At 32.6% G+C, this 18,843-nt stretch overlaps 9 protein-coding genes across 9 annotated transcripts; 5 read left to right on the plus strand and 4 right to left on the minus strand.

Annotated features, from left to right (window-relative positions):
- The first annotated feature begins 22 nt into the window (after positions 1-22).
- SIP5 (Sip5p) lies at positions 23-1,615 on the plus strand. Its single transcript, XM_020221818.1, has one exon. It carries the CDS (start codon positions 178-180, stop codon positions 1,513-1,515), a length of 1,338 nt encoding a protein of 445 aa, XP_020074106.1. The 5' UTR covers positions 23-177; the 3' UTR covers positions 1,516-1,615.
- Positions 1,616-2,212: 597 nt separating this feature from the next.
- On the minus strand, positions 2,213-2,617 carry HYPBUDRAFT_153945 (uncharacterized protein). The gene has a single exon (XM_020221819.1). It carries the CDS (start codon positions 2,439-2,441, stop codon positions 2,280-2,282), a length of 162 nt encoding a protein of 53 aa, XP_020074107.1. The 5' UTR covers positions 2,442-2,617; the 3' UTR covers positions 2,213-2,279.
- Positions 2,469-4,109, plus strand: HYPBUDRAFT_114462 (uncharacterized protein; the record flags this gene model as incomplete). The annotated part of the gene is made up of 1 exon (XM_020219047.1): positions 2,469-4,109. One exon carries the CDS (start codon positions 2,469-2,471, stop codon positions 4,107-4,109), a length of 1,641 nt encoding a protein of 546 aa, XP_020074108.1.
- A 150-nt stretch (positions 4,110-4,259) lies between these two features.
- Positions 4,260-7,737, minus strand: HYPBUDRAFT_129026 (glutamine amidotransferase subunit). The gene is made up of 3 exons (XM_020219402.1): positions 6,204-7,737; positions 5,762-6,137; positions 4,260-5,719 (listed from the first exon to the last, which is right to left on the minus strand). The coding sequence occupies exons 1-3, from the start codon at positions 7,478-7,480 to the stop codon at positions 4,301-4,303; spliced, it is 3,072 nt and encodes a 1,023-aa protein (XP_020074109.1). The 5' UTR covers positions 7,481-7,737; the 3' UTR covers positions 4,260-4,300.
- Positions 7,738-10,024: 2,287 nt separating this feature from the next.
- On the plus strand, positions 10,025-11,608 carry PHO87 (SPX domain-containing inorganic phosphate transporter). The gene has a single exon (XM_020221820.1). It carries the CDS (start codon positions 10,082-10,084, stop codon positions 11,594-11,596), a length of 1,515 nt encoding a protein of 504 aa, XP_020074110.1. The 5' UTR covers positions 10,025-10,081; the 3' UTR covers positions 11,597-11,608.
- A 148-nt stretch (positions 11,609-11,756) lies between these two features.
- Positions 11,757-12,984, minus strand: HYPBUDRAFT_153947 (uncharacterized protein). The gene has a single exon (XM_020221821.1). The coding sequence runs from the start codon at positions 12,848-12,850 to the stop codon at positions 11,813-11,815; it is 1,038 nt and encodes a 345-aa protein (XP_020074111.1). The 5' UTR covers positions 12,851-12,984; the 3' UTR covers positions 11,757-11,812.
- Positions 12,985-13,347: 363 nt separating this feature from the next.
- PGA45 (Pga45p) lies at positions 13,348-14,927 on the plus strand. The gene has a single exon (XM_020221822.1). The coding sequence runs from the start codon at positions 13,510-13,512 to the stop codon at positions 14,728-14,730; it is 1,221 nt and encodes a 406-aa protein (XP_020074112.1). The 5' UTR covers positions 13,348-13,509; the 3' UTR covers positions 14,731-14,927.
- A 295-nt stretch (positions 14,928-15,222) lies between these two features.
- On the plus strand, positions 15,223-17,933 carry HYPBUDRAFT_163347 (1-phosphatidylinositol 4-kinase). The gene is made up of 3 exons (XM_020222612.1): positions 15,223-15,855; positions 15,889-17,392; positions 17,633-17,933. The coding sequence occupies exons 1-3, from the start codon at positions 15,490-15,492 to the stop codon at positions 17,752-17,754; spliced, it is 1,992 nt and encodes a 663-aa protein (XP_020074113.1). The 5' UTR covers positions 15,223-15,489; the 3' UTR covers positions 17,755-17,933.
- HYPBUDRAFT_114730 (uncharacterized protein) lies at positions 17,774-18,841 on the minus strand (the record flags this gene model as incomplete). The annotated part of the gene is made up of 1 exon (XM_020219061.1): positions 17,774-18,841. The coding sequence occupies one exon, from the start codon at positions 18,839-18,841 to the stop codon at positions 17,774-17,776; it is 1,068 nt and encodes a 355-aa protein (XP_020074114.1).
- Between the last annotated feature and the right edge of the window lie 2 nt (positions 18,842-18,843).

An 18,843-nucleotide genomic window follows, 5' to 3' on the forward strand; every position in this document is an offset into this window, starting at 1 on the left:
AAACCAAATAAAAAAAGAAAGGGAAAGACAAACCAGCAAAGCTTATACACAGGAATTTGGCACACAAACGAAATCCCCAATTCCAATTGTCATTCATTCATCATTAAATTCTTACTTCGCTACCCTTCGAAAGAGGATAAAAGTCTGGTAATTAGATAGCAGATAGAGAAGAAGACCATGGGAAACGTGCCGGCCAAAGAAGGAAGGAGCAGATCGAGTTCGTACGCCAGTTCGTCTACGAATTACTTGGAATCAGGGAATTCCAGATCAGCCCGAAGAAATACTAGTTCCTCTATTTTCAGTAGTAGTTTTGGAGGAGACTCGAAGAAAAGCAAGACGGAAGAAAAGGATAGACAGAGAGAAAAGCATTTTTTCAATTTGATTGTTCGGTTTGAGGAGAGTGTTGATGGAGGATTTTTAGCCCCATTTGGAACTTATAAATCCAACTTGGATTATAATACTGATATAGTAAGAAATTTGGTTATAAATCGGAGAATATCGCCGTTTTATACGCCGTTACAGGATTTCAATGATAGTTGGACTGATGATGAGTTGATAATAATATTGTCGCAATTAACCTTACATTCGATTGAAACTGCTTATACTGATGAAGAAGAGGTTGATGATATTGATAATCACAAGATACATAAATCCACTCATTATTATAAGAGACAAGAACAAAAATTGAAATTGAAGAATTTAATTGACAAAGTTAAACAATTACAAAAAGATGAAGAAAATAAATTTTTAGAAGAAAAATTAAGGTTGAAAAATGGAGATTCGAATACTTCATCTAATTTACCTTCGAGAGATTTATTACTAAAGCTATACCGTAATGCAAGTGAATGTCCAATTTGCTTTTTATATTATCCAGTTAATTTGAATGTTAGTCGTTGTTGTCGTCAACCCATTTGTACCGAATGTTTTGTTCAAATTAAAAGATTAGATCCTCATCCTCCTCATGATGATACTTCAAATGAACCCGGTAGTAATGAATTGCCTCATACCATAATATCGGAACCGGCAAATTGTCCCTATTGTGCAATGCCTGATTTTGGAGTCACTTATGAATCTCCAAAACAAATTCATACGGGGATAAATGGTATAAACCCCAGTGACTACCAAATTTATAATAGTATACCGGAAAATGCAATTTCCTCATCTCCTCCAATTACACAACACTCCAATGATAGCCCAATTACCCAACTGAAAAAACCAAGACGTAGATCTTCAATACCAGCGGATTCTAACTCGGTTATCACCACCGATTTCATCAGACCCGATTGGGAAACCAAATTAATCAGTGCTAGAAATAAATTAGCTAGAAAAGCTGCTACCGCAAGTGCTATTCACGCATCTAATCTAATAATACCAGGTGAACACCAGTCGAATAATGGCTCGAGTACTAGAAATCAAACCCAATCAATGGAAGAACGAATGATTGAACAAGCCCTTCGTTTATCATTACTTGATGAAGAACAAAGAAAACGTAAAGTAGCAGATCAAAAAAACTGACTTCAACTCTAAATATCTATACATATGATTTACAAGAAGCTGTTTAAGTAAATAGATTTTTGTCTAGTTTAATGAATTTTTTTTTTATCCCCCTACATAAAGATGATCATCGAGATGGCTTTTTCAAAAAGTAAGCCAGCAGCCTTACTCTGGTGAAAAGGCACCATCACCCCTACCATTCTTATTTTGTGATTGTAAATACTATCCCAGATGCTGTAACAAAAACCCGTTACTTGCTATCATTGGCTGCAGCAGCATGTTTTTGCTCGTATTGCATCGTCTACGCCTATTTTATCTCATGCAAGGCTCCCATTATCACCAGCTATCATCACTGTATTTGAATCCCTTCAAATTACGATTCCTTCTCACAATGCACAAACCCACCTGACTAAAAAACTACGCGAATATCGTTCAAGCATGAGTATTACTTAAAACAATCTTTAATAACAGCATCCATTGTTTCACGGATTCAACCTTTTATTTTGTTGTTGCCCTACAACCAATTCTCTCTTGACTACAACTTCCCCTATTCCCTCGAAGAACATTTTCCAACCTATTGCAAGAAGTAGTCTCAGAGTAATCCAGAAGTAATCTCGGAGTAATCTAGAAGTAATCTCGGAGTAATCTAGAAGTAATCTCACAAGTAGTTGTTTCATTGAAATTTTTGTCTTTTTTTTCTTTTTCTTCCTTTTGTTTTAGTGAATTGTGTTTTGTTATTGCCCTTTTCGATAATTTTTCATTTCCTTCAGTTTATCAAAAAATTTTCAGGTTTGATAATTTTTCAGTTTATCAAAAAATTTTCCCATTCTTAAATCCAGATTCTTCTTTAAAGTTAAGGGTATAGCTGCTGAGTTGGTGGTTAAAGTTGGTGCAAAAAAGGCAAAAGGATTCACTCTCTCATTATCACAAAAGCCTAACACGATCATCTCAATAGCTGGTTAAGACTAGATAAGATGTCTTTTGTAGCTAATACCAATCCAATTAGTGATTTTGTTAAACACGAATCATATACTATACCGCAGCCGGTGAATTCACTACCGATCAAAAGACTGTTTGATTATAGGTTTGGTAAATTAAAAGAATCAACCAAACTACCTCGAGAATTTCAATTGAATAATACTTTATTGGATGAGGAAATCATCTTGAAGATAAAAATGGTTGGGGTCAATTATGGGAAAGACTTTGAGTTACTTAAACATGATAAGTTCAATCCCAAAATTAATATAGTCCCAGGTAATAAAATCATTGGGAAAATATTAAATGTAATGAAAAATTCTAAATCAAGTGATTTCCTTAATAATAGTCATAAATATATGGTTTTTCCTTATTCAAATTGTTTAATCCAAGATACAAATAACTTATGTTTGAATTGTCAACATCTTTTCCATAATCAGATCAATCTCACCAGTGCTAATTACCAACAATATTCCAAATTCAAATGTATGAGACGATGGGAATACGGTTATACTATCGATGGTGGTTTACAGGATTTTCTCAAGATCAAAAAGCCTGTTGATACTTTAATTAAAATACCCGATAGTATAAGCTTACATGATTGTGTCTTTTCAATGGAAATTTTATTACCGTTCTACTCTTTTCTTAAGAGCAATTTTTACAACTTTCAAACTAATCAATTGTCGGTCGATGGCCGAGTTTTAATTATCCTAAATGATATTTCTAAAGAAATTAATGATATTTTAATTGTATTGAAATATTTCAATATTGACCAGAAAAATTTCTCCTTCATTGATGCTGGTAAAATTCATGAATTAATGAATTCAGATTTCGAAGACGAAAAAGTATCTTATAAATCAATTTTTAATCATATCTTCATCTTCAGTTTAAGTGACTTGAACATTTCTTTTGGTCTTTATTCAATCATTTCAACTGGGTTAGAATCAACAAAATCTCGTTATAATCTTGTCTTATTTGATCAATATAATCCAAATTGTTTGATTAAACATAAATCTTTAAACAAATATCATCCAGATAAATTCATTCACCATTATGAACTTTCTTATAAAGACCGAATCAATTTGATTGAAGTATTATCAATAATATCCGACCTTAATACGTCTTCAAAATCTTCACCCCTTGATTCTTTAGAGAGTACAAGACCTTCGGTGACAAGTATTGAAACTTCAGCTTCGACTTTTTCAATCCATTCAGACTCAACTTCAAATACCGTTCTATCGAGAAATGGCTCTCAAAACCATCATCAACAAAATTCAAAGAAAAAACAAATCAGATTCAGAGAAGATGAATCAATCATCGATGCTGAACCTCCACTTCAAAAGGAGAAACAAAAGCACCAAAATAAGCACAAACATCAAAATCACTTTTCATGGCTCTACTACGATAAAGACTTTGATCTTTGTAACGATTATGAATATTCAGACGATGAAAGTGAAGATGCTTTTGATGACTTATATCAAGAAAGTTTTGGATTTAGAAATGAAAAATCAAACTTTATCAAAATGCATACCGTTAGACAAATTAATATGCACCTAAATTCTAATCAATCCTTATCAAGAGTTTGTTATACCAATAAATCAAATAAACCAGTGAAAATTAATGCCTTTATCTTTACTTGATTTCCACTCCCTTGTATTAATACTTCCAACATCCATTTACTTCTACCTACTTGGTTTTACTTCTACACGGCTTTCAATTCGTCTTTCTTACTTTTAGGCTCTTACTTTTACTTCTTGTATAATATCTTTGTAAAATATTTTTAATGCATGCTACGATTCACCTTAAAATTTTATTACTTGTATATTTTACTCTATTTACCCAATTCCTTTAAAGTATCAGTTAAAATACTTCTTAATTTATACAAGTTAACAATCCTTAATTTTTCATTCTTTAAATGTGCATTATCACTTGCTTGACCACAAGGTATTTGTGCAGCTGGTGCATCAAAACATTTTTCCAAAAATCTGATCGAAGGAATTGATCCACCTTCTCTAATAAATAATGGATCTGGAACATCTTTACCCCAATTCTTTTTAATCTTTTCATACAAAATCTTGTAAACTAGATTTGATGGGTCACCCAACCATGGTTCAGCTTCATGGAAAATATTTATCGATAATTTATTATCGGATTCTAACGAATTAAATTCACTGTGTAAAAATTCAATTAACAGGTTTTTAATTTTTTGTAACTCTTGATTTGGAACTACCCTAATTGATATTGATGCTTTGGCAGTTTGAGGAATTACTGTATTATTATTTGGTCCAGAAACTTGGATCTTATGAACAGTCAAGGATGGATTTCTCCATTTGGCCATTAAAGATTTTAAATCTTGATTGGTAATCTTTTTACTAATTGCTGCATTTTCAATTTTTTTATAGATTTCTATTTCTGTTTCAGTTAATGGTAAAACATCATCATAAAAATGAGGAATATTAACTTTGTTAGTCTTTTTATTCATGATTTGTCCTAAAATTTGAATGAGATCCATAGTGGGTTCTTTCAGAACCCCACCATCAACTCCTGAATGTCTATCAGGTTTCTCTGATTCAACAGTGATCGAAATGTTAACAACACCTCTTAAACCATAATTTAAACAAGGAGTTTCGTCATCTAACCAGTAAGAATTTGATAGTAAAACCCAATCTATTGGTCCGATTAATTCTTTATTGCTTTCAATAACATCTTGAAATCCAATTGATCCACATTCTTCTTCACCTTCTATAATGAAAACAACATCACATGAAAGTTCTTGATTTCGATATAATTCTGAAACAGCATAAATGGCTGCTAATGTTGGACCTTTATTATCAGAAACACCACGAGCAAATAAATTACCGTCCCTTGCGCTTAAATGGAAAGGATCTGAATCCCAATTTTCGAGATCAGCAGTTGCTTCCACGACATCATAATGAGCATACCACAAGACTCTAGTATTATTTGAGTTTTTAGCATTTCTAGTGAATTTTGAGTAGATAACCGGGTTAGCATTAGTGACTGGTAAAAGTTTTGTCTTAGTAGCACCAAGACTTATCAAAAGCTTGCTTAAAAATTGTGCACAATGCCTTGAATCTTCTAAATAAATAGTTGGATATTTAGAGATTGTTTTGAAAGAAATATATTTTTTCAATGATTTTAATAGATCATCATTTGAAATATTATAATCTTCGAATAATGAAGTATTATCACTTGAGCGAGAATGTTGACCACTCAACCCAGCAATTGAATTCTTCTTTGAACTATTAGCAGTTTTAGTATCTGATTTCCCAACATCACTTACATCCCAAAGACAAAGTGCCCTAACACCGCCCAGTATTAGAAAAGTTTTATCTTCAATAGTGAAAATTTTAATTGTGAGTACTGAATTATGAGACTTATCAAAGAACTTATTATAACGTTCATCTTCTGAAGAAATGAAATGGGTTAAATGTAAATCTTGAACGATATGAGTACTGAAATTTGAATAATTATTATTACCTTGCTCCTCTTCTGTTTTAGTACGTTGTTTTGCAGGATAGTTTTTCAAGGTGAATTTAATTAAGCCGCCTAAATTGGAAGCTTTAAAGATGCAATCATTGAATATGCCTAAACTTAAAACTTCATCATAAGAATTTTTTTGAATTTTGGAGGGAGTTGAATTAATAACACTTACATCAGAAGACGAAGTTAGCTTAGAACGAGGCTGGTAATCATCGTGAATGAAATGGAAAGACCTAATTAATTGAAAAGTCATTAAATCCCATACATTAATAGTAGAGTCGGTTAAACCAACATATAAATAAGAATCTTGAATTGACATTGAAAGAATTGATTCATCATTTTCTAGAGATTTTAAATTTTCCAAGGTTATAAGTCCATCGATATCATTAACACCCCAAATATTTATATTACCATCGCCACCACAACTAATTAATAATTCTTTGAAAGTATCACCATATATGTCAAAGAAATCATTAGCTTTATTTGATGGGAAAACCTCATTTTGATTAATGATATCCATACAATAGACATAACCATTATGAGCAAATCTAATAATATCATCGTGTTTAACTTCGATTAATTTGGGACCAGATTTTGAATTTTTTGATTGTTCATTTTGAGAATTTCTTAATAATTGATGCTGAGATTGAATTCTATTAATCGAGCCACCAGGGCCCTTTGAATCAAAAAATTTATCGAATCTAAAATGAGGCAAACGGTTGATCACTGAACTATCGGTTTTTGAAAAATCATCGTTTAAGTTAGAAGAATTTAATTTTTCGGTAATATCAGTTATATTACTTAAATTTATTGAACACCAGGAGATGGAAGCATTTTGAGCACCAATGAATAAAGTTGATAAAGAATCAGACCAACTAATTGAAAAAATATCACCAATATCAACTAAAGAATAAATGATATGAGAACAATGAACAGTTTTAACCGAAGTAGTAGAACAATTTAAAGAAGACAAGTTCCAAACTTTAACTAAAGAATCTGAACCTGCTCCAAATAAGAAATTCTCATCGCTACTTAAGGTTAAACAAAGAATCGAAGCAGTATAATCTTGATGACCACAATTTATAACAAACTTCAAAGTATAATTAACAAGATCGAAGACCAAAATTTTAGCATCTTGAGTACCACAGAAAATCAATTTTTTCAGGGGAGCAGGTACAACACAGAGAATTGAATGAGTATGAGTCCATTTATGAATTAGATTGGGAATATAATCATTAGCTTCTGGTTGAGGAGATGCCGATGACGATGATGGCACATTTTTTTGATCATTCATAGAATCCCCAACTAGGGAAATCGGGGAATCGATTCTGATTGGAGTATTACAAGTGGAACTTTCATTAGCAGTGGTAGTGGTAGTCGTACGGTTTATAGGTAGGGAATTTCTCGAAGGGATTGACACGTATTCTCCTTCATGGATATTACCTTTATTACCAAAAGATTTTGAAGAATCGCTATCGTTTAACGAGCCCGAGTCCAAATTACCAAACATGATATGCAAGTATATGATGAGTAATCAGATGTGACCGAAGATATATAGCCATACCATGAGTTCAAAGAAGAGACTGATATAAGATTAGATGAATTGCAAAATACCAAATTGGTTTAAACAAAGTACTAACAATCACAGCTTTAGCAATAACAAACACCAATTGAAACGTCAATACAATACCTGAGTTCTGCTTGTTTTATTCAGGAAATATGCCACAGTTGTCTGATAAGGAAGCCGATAGTCACGGTACACGGTTGATGACTCCATACTAGGAGTTGAGATTCTGGTGATGATCAGCCGGCATTTAAGGGTCACGTGAGAAAGCGTATGCAAACGGCTTATGTAATGGGCCATTCATTTCTTGATATATTTATTGATTTATATAGATATATATATAGATATATAGATATACAAATAGATATACGTATATACGTATAAATGTATAGATATATGTATACTTATCTATACATATCTATACATATCCATACATATATCTGTATGTGTAGACGTAAATGTCGTATGGTCGACTAGACAATGGGTTATAGCACAGCTCAGCTCCAGGATCACCGCTCATCAATCTATCCCTGCTCCATCAAAAGGGTGATTCAGTCAGTAGTCAGTGTTGAACAGATAGAGTTGGCTGCAATACCGGGGAACAACCGGTCGTGTGCGGGACGCATCAGTGATGGTCGTGTGTATGGATCAATTATATACACCCGTGCACCCCACAAAATCGTGTCCGTGCACAATTTCGGAAAAGAAAAAAGAAATTAGAGTGAATCTGGTAAAGCATCTAATTTGGTTCTCCACGTGGGCATCTCAAATGAGTAGTGGTTCCTGTGTACAGGAACTCCCAGCCCACGCCCGAAGCTAATCGTGCAACCATAACGGAAACCAAGACTTGAAGAAAACGTGGGCCAGTCCTCCTTTTTCTTAGTATTCATCGGAAGAATTTTTTATGGACAAGTCTTTTCCTTACCAAACGTTTCTAGTAAGTTGTCACACGATAGTTGTACTATTCCAGTAATAGGTCCGGTGCTTTCAGAAGAAGAGTTGATAAGTTTTTCAGTCATCACATCTAGTTTAGAGGTAAAATAGCTGATTAGAGGTTAGATAAGTGATTCAGACTAATATAAGTTGATTTTTAGTTGGTGAAAAGTTTTTTTTGAAATTGGAAAAGGTCAGATTTTGATAGTTTCCTGTTAGAAATTTAATTTTTGCTTCGGTTGCTGATAACGGTTTTCCTACAGGCTTCCCTTACAGATTATTTTTCTTGATTATTTAAGAGTCAGACGAGTAGTAGCCTAATCAAGAAGAATGAAATTTTCCCATTCGCTCAAGTTTAATGCAGTGCCAGAATGGCAGGATAATTATGTTAATTATCCAACGTTGAAAAAAACAATTTACAGGTTGCAACAACAGCAATTAGAAGCTCAAAATCCAAATGATGGTTCGTATACAGTTGATCCAGTTAATAGAACTACAGTTAGTGAATTAATTAGTAGCTCTAAGTTTAAAAAAAATGACGAAAGTTTCAATAACGAATCAACATCGGAGATCCAAGAATCCAAATCAAAGTTCCACCCATCGAAATTAGTTAGTAGATTCAAAAAATCAAAGAATAATGATGATATTGAAAATAACTTTGAGGCTGAAAATGGAGAAGAATCCAAGACGAGTGAACCAAACGAAAAGGGGAACTCTACTCAATCTTTTACATTTGAATTGGGGGATAATTCGACGATCTTTTCATTTAAATCAGATCATAAGAATCCAAAATCAGATCAGTTTGATCCATTGAAAGTCTTTGTTAAACAATTATTAGACGAATTAACCAAGATTGATGATTTCTATAAAATTAACCAAGAACAATTCTTCAATCAATTCGATAATTTAATTAAAGATTTGGAATCCAATAATGTTAACTTGAACGCTTTATTCAATCCACATCATCATTATCAGTCCCGTTCTATTAGTCGAGCCAATTCTCGTTATGAAGATATTGAAAAACAAGAGGTTATTGAAATTGATAATCAATCTCAAGTCAATAACGATGTTGATTCTTCAGATGACGATGAAGAAGATTTAGACTTCGATGATGATGATGACGATAATCAATCACAAAACTCTGCTTTATTAACCAAAAATGATTTTGATGTTAAAGAACAGAAAAAAATCACTTTGAAAAGAAAATCAATCACTTTATTCATTTCATTATCAGAATTAAAATCATTCATTGAATTAAATAAAATCGGATTCACTAAAATTACTAAGAAATTCGATAAGACTTGTAATTATTCAATTAAACAAGATTTTAATGAATTTTTCTTACCAAATCATTCTTACACTTTTAATCCAGATACCTTAAGACAAGTTGATGTTAGATTAGACCAAATCGTTAAAATTTATGCCTTTTTAACTGGTAGATTAACAAATAAAACTACCGAAGAAGAATTGGAAAGTATAAGAGATGATTTGAAATCCCATCTTAGAGATCATATCGTTTGGGAAAGAAATACCGTTTGGAAAGATTTACTTTCTTTAGAAAAAAATTCTTATAATTTACAATTAGATAATCAAGCAATGAAAAATGGTAATAAAATGGGTGATGAAGGGAATATTAGTCATGATTCAATTATGTTTTTACAAATGAAAAGAATCAATTTCCCTAAAAATATTAAAATTTTTGGTTTTAATTATATTGATATCCCAAGGTTTCTTTTAACCTGGCAAATTGTTAAATTAGCAATTATTATTCCGGTTTTCATTGTTTTATTAAGTGTTCCAACTTTTAATGATTTACAACAACATCGTTGTATGGCGGTTTTGGCGGTTTCTGCTATGTTATGGGCTTCAGAAGCTTTACCTTTATACATCACTGCCATGTTGGTTCCTTTATTAATCGTTACTTGTAAAGTTTTAAAAGATGATGATGGTAATGAAATGACTGGTGAAGCAGCTTCAAAATATATCTTGGGTACTATGTGGTCTTCAGTCATTATGTTATTAATGGGTGGTTTTACTTTAGCTGCTGCATTATCTAAATATAATATTGCAAAAGTGATCAGTTCTTATATTTTAGCAGCCGCTGGAACAAAACCACGTAATATCTTATTAGCAATTATGTCAGTTTCTGTTTTCCTTTCAATGTGGATTTCAAATGTTGCTGCTCCAGTTTTATGTTTTTCATTAATTCAGCCAGTTTTAAGAACTGTTCCCACTGATTCTCCATTTGCTCAAGCTTTAGTTTTGGGTATCGCATTAAGTTCAAATATCGCCGGTATGTCATCTCCAATCTCCTCACCTCAAAATATGATTGCAATTGAATCAATGAATCCAAGCCCTGGTTGGGGGAAATGGTTTGCTGTTGCTTTACCAGTTTCAATCATTGGTATGCTCGGTATTTGGGTCGAATTAGTTTTAACCTTCAATATTTCAAAAACTAAAGTTAAAGCTTTTAAACCAATTAAAGAAAAATTCACCGTTAAACAATGGTTCATTAGTATTGTTACTATCGTTACTATTCTTTTATGGTGTTTATTAACTAAATTACAATCAACTTTTGGTGAATCAGGTATTGTTTCATGTATTCCAATTATATTATTTTTCGGTACTGGTTTATTAAAAGTTGATGATTTAAATAATTTCCCTTGGAATATTGTTTTATTAGCAATGGGTGGTATTGCTTTAGGTAAAGGGGTTAGTTCATCTGGTTTATTGAAAACTATTGCTACTTCTTTACAACAAAAAATTATGGGATTCAATGTTTTTGTTGTTTTGATTATTTTTGGTATCTTAATTTTAGTTGTTGCAACTTTTGTTAGTCATACTGTTGCTGCCTTGATTATTATTCCTTTAGTTAAAGAAATTGGTGAAAGTTTACCAGACCCACATCCTCTTATCTTGGTTATGGGTACTGCTCTTTTAGCTTCTGCTGCTATGGCATTACCAACTTCTGGATTCCCTAATGTAACTGCAATTAGTATGAGAGATGATCTAGGTAAACCATATCTTACCGTTAATACTTTTATTACTAGAGGTATTCCTGCTTCTATCATTGGTTACATTTGTGTAATCACTCTTGGTTATGGTATAATGAATGCTCTTGGTTTCTAAGCATGTTTCTTCTATATATATATATATATATATATATATATGATTTTTTTTTTATTTGCATGATCTATATAGACCTTTTCAAAAGTTATTCTATTCTTGTTTTCTTAATGTTTCATAGTGTTTTAATTCTACGTTTATTTACATTTTTATTAAAAACAAATTGGGTATTCATTAAAATAATATAGAAGAATTGAAATAAATGTAATAAATGAATCATCAACTTTTATCGGGGCCTCCATAAAGATTCCATTGCACTTGTTGGAAAATACCTCTTAATTCCATTCTTTGCAAGATTCTTGCTAAAGGAGGAGCATAAACCGGATCCGTTAAAGCTACTTGAACCCCGGTACTTAAGACATTTTCCTTCTTCGCATCCGAATAGTACTTATTAGTATCGATATCATTTAATACTCCACTATTATAAACTTTGGAAACAAGTTCCAGAGCCATACCTTTAATTTCTGTATCATTGATCACTTGCAAAACAAGATAGGGAACAATTTGCGATTGATTTACCGCTTCTAAAATAGTATCGATTGAAGTTTCAGCTAGCCTTGAGTTAAGAACATGACTCACTATATTTTGGAAAAATTCTTTAGCAGTGCCTTCGTTATCATCTCTTGTATTGATTTTAACTGTTTTACCCTGATTTCTAACTTGATCCCAATTAGAAGCCTTACTAGTTGTATTTTCAATTAAATTAGCTAAAAATGGAACCGTCAAGTCTTTACCATTACCTAATTCAACTAATAATTTAGCAACCCAGGGGTTTCTAGCTAACATATCTCCAAGACAGTCAGAAAGGAAATTACGATATGGAACATTAAAGAAAAGAACATCCAAGGTTGAATTTATCACTCCACTTTTGATAACTCTTCTCATTAATTCGGTTGAATTAATATCAATTTTAAGAGTTGAATTCAAATGAATCCCATTTCTCAAAATATCAATGGTGGCATTCGCTATATTGTCGATCAGGGCTTGCGAACCAGCTATTTCATGTAATAAATCAATAATAATTCCTGACTGGTTAACCGATTGAAGTAAATCAGCAATAGTACTAGTTTGATCTCTCTTTTCAAAACTAGAATCCGTCATCCACAGTATTTGCTGCATGATTTCATCCAACATTGAGTACGGATTATCATCATACTCTTCTGGAATATCAAATGTATCTGTAGTGGGTATAGAAGTATAAGCAAATACACTGCTAATGACCAAGAACCAGGTTATTAATATACCAAAGGCCTTCATAATAATATCCTATTAAAAACTGTTTCTTTTGGGCTTTACAAAAAAAAAAGAGAAAAAAAGTGGTTTTAAAAAGTTTTTCGTCGTCTTACTACAACTATATTCCACAACCTTTGACCTGAGGAGGAGAGTCCTTATCCTGTTGTTGATGTTAATTTCAAATTTCCTATTAGAGTTGGAATACAAAAAAGGGCTAAAAACGGGCCGTATGCAGGACAACGAGAAGTTTGCAGATGATTTATTCCTGCTAATTACCACTACTGTCAGTATTTAGCAGGAAGTGATCGGCACTATCCAAGCACCGATGGCAAGCTAGCACCTGAAGATCCATTGTTGGACCACCAATACAAGTTCTTTGCTGCCTAAAGTAGACATGGAGAGTAGGAAATGAGCAGAGCATATTGTTCTCAGTCATATACCCAAATAGGAAATTTCTACTTAATTATGAAAATGTCTGAGTTGCAAAAAATGAAAGCTTTAACTTGTTTGGGTATTTTAATTGAATTAAGTTTTGATTCTTTTATATATCGTATAAGATCCCGGTAGAAAACCCTGAAGTTGTTCTTCTTGTTCTTTTCTAAGCCAAAAGCAAAAAAATGAAGGTAGTTTCGTTGATTAGTACGTTGTTCTGGTTATTCAGTGGGTTGGCTTGGGCCTTACCAATGGCATCTTCACTTGAAGATGGAGATTTGGAAGATATGATGATGCAAATCATTGATTCTAATAGCGAAGCATACGAATTATATGATTTTATAGATGATTCTTCACTTGCACTTGAGTCGATGGGATCATCGGATTTGTTTAAAAGAGATGTTAAAACAGTTTCGTCGCTATTAGAGACGGTTAATAGATCAGGAATTATTTTCGATGTTCTTGATGAAATTGCCGGACATCCCAGAAGAATTAGCCTCTTGGCTAATGCCACTGCTAGATTGATTAAATCTTTAGGTGGTAGTCTTGATTTATCCCTTTTAGAAGAAATTGGTGCTGGTTTGAATATTACTAATATTTATGATATCGTTAAGGATTCTGGTTTGGTTACTTCTATCTTGGATGGAATTCTTTTGGATGATAATTATAGACCGGTTTTGGTTAAATTGATCAAAAGAATTGCTGAAGCAAATAAATCTCTTATTGCTTATATTATTGATGATGTTTTCGCTGCTGCTAAAAAGAAGAGAGCAGATGATGACGATGATGATGATAATAGTAATGGGGGTACTTTGGAAACTTTTGCCATTAATATCGTATCTACCGTTTTATCTTCAAGACTTTTCACCAATATTGTTAATGACACTGTGGTAGCCTTGAATGATACTGGTATTGCAGTTTACATTGTTAAAAGAGCCATTGCTGATGAAAGTTATCAAAATATGACGGTTGAGCTATTCGATGATCTTAAAGATACTGGAGTTATTAAAATTGATAATTCTACTTTATCCAATCTTAATATTACTAAAATTGTTTCTAGTGTATTAGATAATCCAACCATGATTTTAAGACTTACAAGAGCTGCTTTAAGTGGTGACTTGAATTTGAGGCAAACTTTTGGTAAATACGCCGGTGCAATTAAAGATATCGTTAAAGATTTAGAAGATGATGGTTTATTCAGAGATTTGAATAATTACGTTTTCTCTACCGATTCCAATAGAAGAACTAGTTCGAGGTTGGCCGTTTCTTCTTCTTCCGCAAGATCCTCCACCTCCTCAAGATCAAACCGCAATCAACAAGTTAAAGCTGCTGGTTCCAATTCAAAATCCTCTGCAACCACTTCCTCTGACTCTGGTTCTTATAACATCCATCAACAATCAAAAACTCCAATAATAAAAGCTTTGATTTACTTCCAATCAGTATTATTTGGAGGTGCCTTATTACTATTCTGATTCCACCTTATAAAGTTTATTAATGTCATTTTTCAGTTCTTTTACGTCCTACATTTTTATTTGACTATTTTTCATATATGGTTTTATTTATTACCCCCCAAAAAATATATCCCTTCTTTAATGCTTTATCCTCTTCTATATCTCGTTTATAATACTCCTTTTCTTTCGGTTGAGTCGAGGTTAACCTTGACTTTTCAAGCTTTACCTACATTTTTTAGTTTCACCTTTTACCATTCTTTAATATTATAACTGTATTACTCAAAACAACTCGTTTTGTAGTTGCTGTAGGTGATTTGCTTTAATTCATACTTTGTTTATGACCTCAATTACATACCTACTTTTGTATCATTGCCCCTTGATCCATATAACCTCCTCCAATACCTTATCGTGGTCCCAGTAATGGGATTTATCTTTTAATTTCAGGTGCAATTTTATCTGAGAAGGAATATCAAGATAAAAAAAAAACAGTTCACTACTACATCCACCTCTTTTCGCTCAGTTGAGTCTATTTGTATAAGAATCAACGAGACCATTTGCCTCGTGGAGTATCGTAGCAAGGTCATCTCCGTGTTGCAAGTGGTTGTTAACAACCAAACTGAAGCGCATCATTTTGAAACTTTAAGAAATTTCAATCCTTGATTCTGTATATTTTTTAGAAATTATTCCTATTAGAAGTTATTCATATTGGAAATTATTCATCAAATACTCTGTTACCCATATCATTTCCCAAATAACTCAATCTTTGAAAGATATTCAGTGATGTCTTCTGAAGGTGATCGATCTCCAGATAAGAAAGATCGTGGGTTCCACAAAGTACAAAGTTCAGAACCTATGCCAAAGTGCCCTTTACAATTTGACTACGATGATGCCTCCTTGATCACCCCTCGAAGACTAGAGTCTTTTGAAGAAGAATTATCGCCAAAGAATTCAAATCTTGCCAATTATACTAGTACAACTAGTGAATTTAATAGAAATAGCTCACTTACTTCAAATCATTCCAATTCCAGCGTGGATTCAGTTACTGATATTGATGTAACTAATTTGAAGCTACCTTCTCAAGGTAATAACAAAACTTCATTATCTGCTCCCGTTACTCCTCTGCCGTTGGCAAGATGTAAACCTCAGGTCTCAAATCTGATATCTAGAAGGGCTTCGGAGTCTTCCTTGGGTAATAATATCAATAAATTTACTAAAAACTATATAATCCCCGCTGCAAAATGGGCTTATTCGCCAATTGCTAAGAAAGAACCAACTGAATCTAAATTTTCAAGAAATGATGATTATTCAATCGAGTACTCTGTCTTTAAACCAATTAGGGGGTTACCAACGATTAAAAATGCCCATGATCTTTTCAATCATTGGAAAGTTATACTAAATAATGAACATGATAGTCTAGATCATACTCTGGTAAAACATTTGACGCTAAACTATCCTGATAATCATATATCTCCGCAAGATTTTGACAACTTGATCGAGTCAATAATACATTCTATAGAAATCGATGATATTTCTCCTCAACGTATAAGTCAAGGATCTTCTGGTAGTTATTTCATTCGAAATAAAAAGATTATTGAATTTAATTTAGAGTATATATATAAGGCTGGTATCTTCAAACCGAAAGATGAAGAACCTTATGGTCCGTTATCACCTAAATGGACTAAATGGTTACATCGAACATTCTTCCCATGCTTTTTCGGCAGATCTTGTTTGATTCCGAATTTGGGTTACGTTAGTGAAACTGCTGCTAGTGTACTCGATGAATCTTTGTTATCATACATTGTACCACATACTGATATCGTTTTTTTTAAATCTTCTGCTTTCTATTACTCTTATTGGGACAGACATTCCAAATCACTACCTGCAAAAGTTGGGTCTTTTCAATTGTTCTTAGATGGATATATCGATGCACAATCTTGGTTTAAAAATAATCCGGTACCAACAGATATAAGTCATTTACCAGATAAGTACGAAGTTAAATTACGACATGATGAGGACATTAAAGATGATTATGAATTTCATTGGAGTAAAAGAAGCTTACAACAATTTCAAGAAGAATTAGAGAAATTGGTTATTTTAGACTACATAATGAGAAATACTGATAGAGGTTTAGATAATTGGATGATTAAAGTTGATTGGAAAAAAATAATTGTTGAAACTAAAAAAAATAAACATAATTATATTAAATTAGTACCAGTTATTAAAATTGGAGCAATTGATTCCGGTTTGGCATTTCCTTGGAAACATCCAGATGAATGGCGATCATTCCCATTTGGTTGGCTATTCTTACCACTTTCAATAATTGGACAGCCATTTTCACATAAAACCCGTAATCATTATCTACCATTATTGACATCTAAATATTGGTGGGAAACAACCGTTGTAAAATTGAAAAATGTTTTCAAGAAAGATTCTGATTTCAAGTCAAGAATGTGGTTAAAACAATTGGCTGTATTAAAGGGTCAAGCATTCAATGTTGTTGAAATTTTAAAGTTAGGTTACGCCGGGCCTTTAGAATTAACAAGAAGGGAGAATTTATTAATTTGGGATGATGAAATGAACGTTCCTGTTCATGTTGATAATCATGTATTGATCAATGCTATGGAAAGTAGCATATATGATTTGGGTCTACAACCTAGATACGGAGCTTTTAGTGATGAAAGATGTAAGACAATTTTTGAATCCGATGATGATGATGACGATGATGACGACGATGTTGAAGGGGAATTAGAAGCTGCATTCATACCGGGAAATCATAGAAATAAAAGGGATAAATTAGACGGTTTATCCAGTAGTTATCAAAGTATACATAGCGATATAGCTAAGAATGAAGCAATGAATATGTCAGGATTTGAATATAATTTAAGTTGTTCTAATGGGAGTGGAGTATTGAGGAAGGCTGAAGATGAGCAGACACCCTTGGTTAATTCAAGTGGTGGAGGAGGCGAAGAGACCAATACCAAGAAGGTTATAATTGAAAGATTAGAAAAAGTGAATGCCAAACCACCAGTTTTTACTTGGTGTTAAAAAAAATATATAAATAAATCTATTTATGAGAGATTTTAGCAAAATGACTAGGATAATCATTACTATCGATATTTTTGAAATCGGATTCATTAATTTTGACTAATCCAATTTCTTCTTTAATTTTGAATTGAATCATAGTTAATAGGGAGTATAAGATTTTCAAAGTAGGAGCATCAACCCCATTTCTATCGGCATATTTGATAGGATTACCCAAGATGACTTCTAATTCGAATAATTGTTTTTTACGTCTATCAATCAACATTGAAGGAGTATAAAACAAACCATCACCAATATGCATAAATTTAGATTTAACTGATTCATCAAGAGTAACCCCTTCACTTTTAGCAATTTTAATAATTTCACTCATTGCAGGTTCAAATAAAGATTTATTAGAATTATTAATTTGACATCTATTAACATCTAAATCAACGATTGTAGTTACGGTGTTTAAAGCCGAATTATAAATTAATTTTTGCCATCTTGTATGTTTAACATTTTCATCAAGTTTAGCCAAATTTTTAGACAAATCCTTATTTTGGTATAAAGAAATGAATTCATTAACTTTTGACATTGAAACTGAATTTGAAATATTTGGATTATTAAAATAACCAATTGTTAAAGTATCAAAATGAGAATTATAAACTCTACCATTTCCCAAATTAGTAGAACCAATTAAAGAAACCCCACTTAAGATAACATTATTTGGGAAACTTTCAATCATTGGTTCATCAATACCAATACCGTTTTGAATAAGGATGATGGTTGTTTTACCATCGGTAACTGCAGGTCTGACGATGTCTTCACAAGTCATTGACCCATCAGGGATGTTTTTAGTGGTCAACGCGATAAAATCAAAGGGACCGTAGTTATCCATTGCTTCATCAACACTTTTAGCGATATTATCTGGTTTAAAATTTTCATATTCCCCGTAGCATTTTGATTCAATGGAGTAACCTTGATTTTTGATAAGTTCGTGCTCTGATCGAACAACAAGCGTGACATTTGAATTACCATTCAATTGCAAGGCCAAAGCGGCAATGACCCCGACACCACCGGCACCAATGACTAAAACGTTTGGTTTGGACATGA

Source organism: Hyphopichia burtonii (assembly GCF_001661395.1).
Source record: "Hyphopichia burtonii NRRL Y-1933 unplaced genomic scaffold HYPBUscaffold_8, whole genome shotgun sequence".
Taxonomy (NCBI): Eukaryota; Fungi; Ascomycota; class Pichiomycetes; order Serinales; family Debaryomycetaceae; genus Hyphopichia; species Hyphopichia burtonii.